At 34.9% G+C, this 4,628-nt stretch overlaps 1 protein-coding gene across 1 annotated transcript; it reads left to right on the top strand.

Annotated features, from left to right (window-relative positions):
- The first annotated feature begins 1,874 nt into the window (after positions 1–1,874).
- LOC112637161 (KRAB-A domain-containing protein 2-like) lies at positions 1,875–3,013 on the top strand. The gene is made up of 5 exons (XM_025406196.1): positions 1,875–2,022; positions 2,088–2,149; positions 2,325–2,573; positions 2,684–2,792; positions 2,853–3,013. The coding sequence occupies exons 1-5, from the start codon at positions 1,875–1,877 to the stop codon at positions 3,011–3,013; spliced, it is 729 nt and encodes a 242-aa protein (XP_025261981.1).
- Positions 3,014–4,628: the final 1,615 nt, after the last annotated feature.

Raw genomic sequence — 4,628 nt, 5'->3', positions numbered from 1 at the left:
GATATTCAGGTGGCCTGTTTTAGATGCCTCACCCTGTATATGGACTGTAATTAATTTGAGTTTTTTGTAAATTCAAGGCTTTATTGTGAAAATTGTGTACATTATTATTTTCAAAAGTATTGTACATCGCTATCCACTACTTTCTTCCATTTTTCTGGCAGCATACGATTCGCGTCGAAAGAACAATTAATCTTTTGATGCAGTCCACCAAATCGATCCAATTTTTCGTATCTTCGTAAGATTGGAAGTGCTGCTTAGCCAGGCCATTTTCCATGGATCGGACAAGTAGTAATCCGATGGAGCAATAATCTTAGTGAATATGGCGGGTCCGGATAAAACATCCCATTTCAGCGTTTCTAAGTATTTTTGATTACACGAGCAACATGTGTCGATCGTTGTCATGTTGAGAAATTATTCTATTCGTGCCTTTGCTCGAATTGCGGCCGTTTTTCCTTCAATGCATGGCTCAAACGCATTAATTGTGTTTGGTAGCGTTCACCAGTGATGGTTTCATTCGGTTGAAGCAGCTCATAGTACACAACACCAAGCTGTCCAACCAAATACAGAGCATGTGCTTCGAATCATGAATATTCGGCCTTGCCATCGATGTTGATGCATGACCGGGCAAACCCCACGATTTTCTATGCTTAGGATTATCTTTAGCATATCCATTTTTCATCGCTAGTGATGATAAGATGCAAAAAACCCTTTCTTTTTTGCCGTTGAAGCAATTGTTTCGCACGTGAAAAACCGCCGTTCAACATCTCTCGACTTCAATTGTATGGCACCCAATTTCCTTGCTTTTTGAATTATACTGAGTGCATTAAACGTTTGGAAACTGTTGTGCGATCAACATTCAACGATTCAGTAAGTTCATCTTGCGTTTGACATGAATCTCGAGTAATACTTCCAATTCATCATCTTCGAACTTTTTCGGTTGACCAGGGCGTTCTTTGTCAACTGTATCGAAATCACCACTTCTAAAACGTCGAAACCAATACTCACACGTTTTTATCGATGGATTATGTTCACCGTAAGTTTCCAACAGCACTCGATGACTTTCAGCAGTACTTTCCTTTGAATTAAACAGGAAAAGTAAAACTTCTCGCGAATGGTGTTTTGTTGGCTCGTTAATTCGACATCTTCGGAGCAGAAAAAAATATGTTGTTTACACTTCAGCAAAATGACATAATAAAAAAGTAAAGCCTAATGACAGAGCTTTGACATGAATATAGTTACAGAAGTATCCGATGCGATATAACATAAGTTACGTGATCTATTATAAGTCAAAATTAATTCACAGTCCTAGTATATATGTTAGCTCAAAGATCGAAAACGCTCATTGGGCGGAAAACCGGTCACAACGCGTTCAGACATCTCAGATTCACCCACAACGCGAAATTTGTGTCGTGGCACTTTTAAAAACGCTCATAACGCATTTTGGCATATTCAAAAAGGCCACAAAGCGAAATTCGTGTTGAGGTTCTTTTGATAATCGACCAAAACGCGTTCTGGCAATGTAAAAATGCCACAACGCGTTGTGGACGCCTATTGATGCAGCCATGACGCGATATAAGACAAATGTAATCTATTAACGGCCGACGGATTCACGTACATTCTTGTTCGTCATTTTATTTATGTTAGTATTGCTAGAGTGTGGACATCGTTGGTTTGCGTGCTAATCATGTCTGATAAAAAGAAGATTTTTTATGATAAATTGAGTGAGTTGAAGAAAACAAGTACTGATCGGAGTGTTTTTATCGATAACGAGCGGTACGAAATATCTATTTCAAGAAGTAAAAGAAGCTCAGTTACTTCGAAAAAATAAGCAATCGCTATCGTCAAAGCAGTATCGTCGTATAAAGCGATACGACATGTTAAAACTTGATGATACTGAAAAACTGATTGAAAGTGGTTCTGAAGGCATGGACGATTCTAAAATTCGCTATTTCTGTAAGGCGGATAAGCTATTTGATGTATTGGAGGCAGCACATCTCAACGTGGGACATAAAAGAAAAAGAGGTAGGTACATTTTTGAAATTTGACTAGATTTGATACATATTTACGTTTATATTACGAATTCCAAGATGTTTTCGGCACAAGATTGATATCGCGAAGTATAGTTAGACATGTTAGGTATGTAGTAAAGGTAGGTTAGTAAAGTTTTTAGTTTCATAGTCAATAAATAATTAATAATTTGTGTTTGTCTAATATTTTTCTACATTATTTTTATTTATGTTTCAGTTATGGAAGCTGAACTAAAAAAGAAATATTGTAATGTTACTCATCAAATAATAAATCTTTTTCTGTCTTTGTGTGAACAGTGTCAATTGAAGAAAAAGATACCAAAACATGGATTAGTTGTACAACTTATTTTATCTGACTACATGAACTCTCGATGTCAAGTGGACTTGATTGACATGCAGTCAGAGTCAGATAAAGATTATCGATTCATTATGAATTATCAAGATCATTTAACCAAATTCACAATTCTTCGTCCTCTTAAGACGAAGACTGCCGAGGAAGTGGCCTACCAATTCATAGACATATTTTGTTTATTCGGGTGCCCCCATGTATACTTCAAAGCGACAATGGTCGTGAATTCATAAATAAAATAATTAAAAGTTTGGCCGATATGTGGCCTGGAATGAAGCTTGTTAATGGTAAATCGCGACATTTTCAGAGTCAGGGTTCGGTTGAAAGGTCGAACCAAGATATTCGTGACATGCTGGTAGCGTGGATGGCTGACAATAATACGGAAAAATGGTCTGAAGGACTCCGATTTATTCAAAGTAAGAAGAATCGAGCTCTCCATTCGGTAATTAAGACAAGTCCTTATGAGTCCTTATGAGGTCCTTATGAGCTGTTTGGATCAGCGCAAAAGATCGGACTTGCGGATTCCTCTCTTTCCAGTGACATGTATTCTTCTATAGAAACTGAAGAAGAATTGGAACAACTTCTTTCTTCGGTAAAGAACAATGATCAAGATAAGACTGATGAAGAAAGAAGTTAACGAACAATCTAGTGAAGATAAAAATATACCTCAAAGCTGGAGAGGTTACACAACAATCAAAAAAAAAAGATGACAGCAAAATTTATTGTGTGATTTGTGAAAACGAAACTTCAGGAGCTTACAAGTGTTCAGGATGTCATCAATATATTTACGTTATTTGCCGGAGAAAGTGATGAGAATAATGAGGGTTTCGGACAGAACGTTACTTGCAAGCTCTGTATAAGGAAGAACAGTATCAGCGTTGAGGGAGAATGTGCTAAATCTGGTCAAAAACAACAAGCACAAAAAATGATTTCATTTTCTAATTCAAAATTTCCTAAAGTTGATATTCGAACTAGTGTAGTGGTCAGAGTGCCTGACGTTGATAAAGGACGCGCAGCTCCCAGAAATATCTTAGCTGTTGTTGCCGGAATTAATTCATCAAGGCTTTATCAATTAGGTACCAAAGAAGGGCTCCTTGAGCGATTTATGCTCGCAATGAATTTATAGTTGCTGAGAACAACTTTATTGAACTGCAAGACGTACTTCACTAACTCTTCTATGTTCAGCTTCTATGTTGTCATCTGGAAGTAAGCAAGGTTTTATAAGCTGCCACTGTAAAAGATACTGCATTGACAAAAAATGCAAATGTCTCTCTAAAAATATAAAGTGCAATTCCAAATGTCAGTAATAGTTCTTGCAAAAATAAATAATTTATTAATAATTCCCACAAAGGGACCAATATATATTATGAACAATGTTTATTATTAGAAAAATACTAATTAATGAAGATTTCTATTACAAAATCTTCTTTGATTAAAAGAACCATAGTATTAATAAAGATAACTGTATTTTCTTTTACAGTCAAAAAGACAATTTGTTTTATTTTAATTGAATTAACGTCAATTGTTATAACAAAATAACGTCAATTATTTTATTTTATGAATCCTTGATACTTACGTATGAAAAAAAGTATCGTAGATTTTAGTCAAATAAAAAAATTTATTTGTAAATGATTTTGTCAATTGATGGCAAATTTGTTTTTAATAAAAGAATTCTCACAAAGAGAGCAACTCTAAACAGTATTTTATATTATTATTAATAAAAAATACTGATGAATGAAAACTTCTATCACAGAAACTTAATTGTTTTAAATTTTATTGTAAGAGCTATAGGATTAATAAGGCTAACTGTTAATTTTCTTTATAATTTTTTTCTTTATAATTTTATTTTTATTGCATTATTGCTATATCAATAAACGTCAAATTTCAAAGATTTAAATACAACTACCTTTTGTCCTTTTGTGTTCCACGTTGAGATGTGCTGCCTCCAATACATCAAATAGCTCATCTGCCTTACAGAAATAGCGAATTTTAGAATCGCCCATACCTTCAGAACCACTTTCAATCAGTTTTTCAGTATCACCAAGTTTTAAGATGTCGTATCGCTTTATACGACGATACTGCTTTGATGATACCGATTGCTTATTTTTTCGAAGTAACTGAGCTTCTTTTACTTTGAAGTAATATTTCGTACCACATAATTAGCACGCAAACCAACAACGTCCACACTCTAGCAATACGCTAAATAAAAAACGAACAAGAATGTGCATGAATCTGTCGGCCGTTGATAGATT

This window comes from Camponotus floridanus, unplaced genomic scaffold, assembly GCF_003227725.1.
Source record: "Camponotus floridanus strain SB8 unplaced genomic scaffold, Cflo_v7.5 scaffold135, whole genome shotgun sequence".
In the NCBI taxonomy this organism is placed as follows: domain Eukaryota; kingdom Metazoa; phylum Arthropoda; class Insecta; order Hymenoptera; family Formicidae; genus Camponotus; species Camponotus floridanus.
Note: the sequence above shows the minus strand (reverse complement) of the source record. Positions and strands in the feature narration are given on the sequence as shown.

What these genes read in the sequence shown, in the direction of transcription:
- LOC112637161 (XM_025406196.1), top strand. Translation starts at nt 1,875, where the DNA reads ATGTTAAAACTTGATGATACTGAAAAACTGATTGAAAGTGGTTCTGAA. An exon ending in ATGTTAGGTATGTAGTAAAG is followed by an intron (nt 2,150 to 2,324) that starts GTAGGTTAGTAA and finishes TTGTGTGAACAG; the next exon opens with TGTCAATTGAAGAAAAAGAT. An exon ending in AGGACTCCGATTTATTCAAA is followed by an intron (nt 2,793 to 2,852) that starts GTAAGAAGAATC and finishes AGTCCTTATGAG; the next exon opens with GTCCTTATGAGCTGTTTGGA.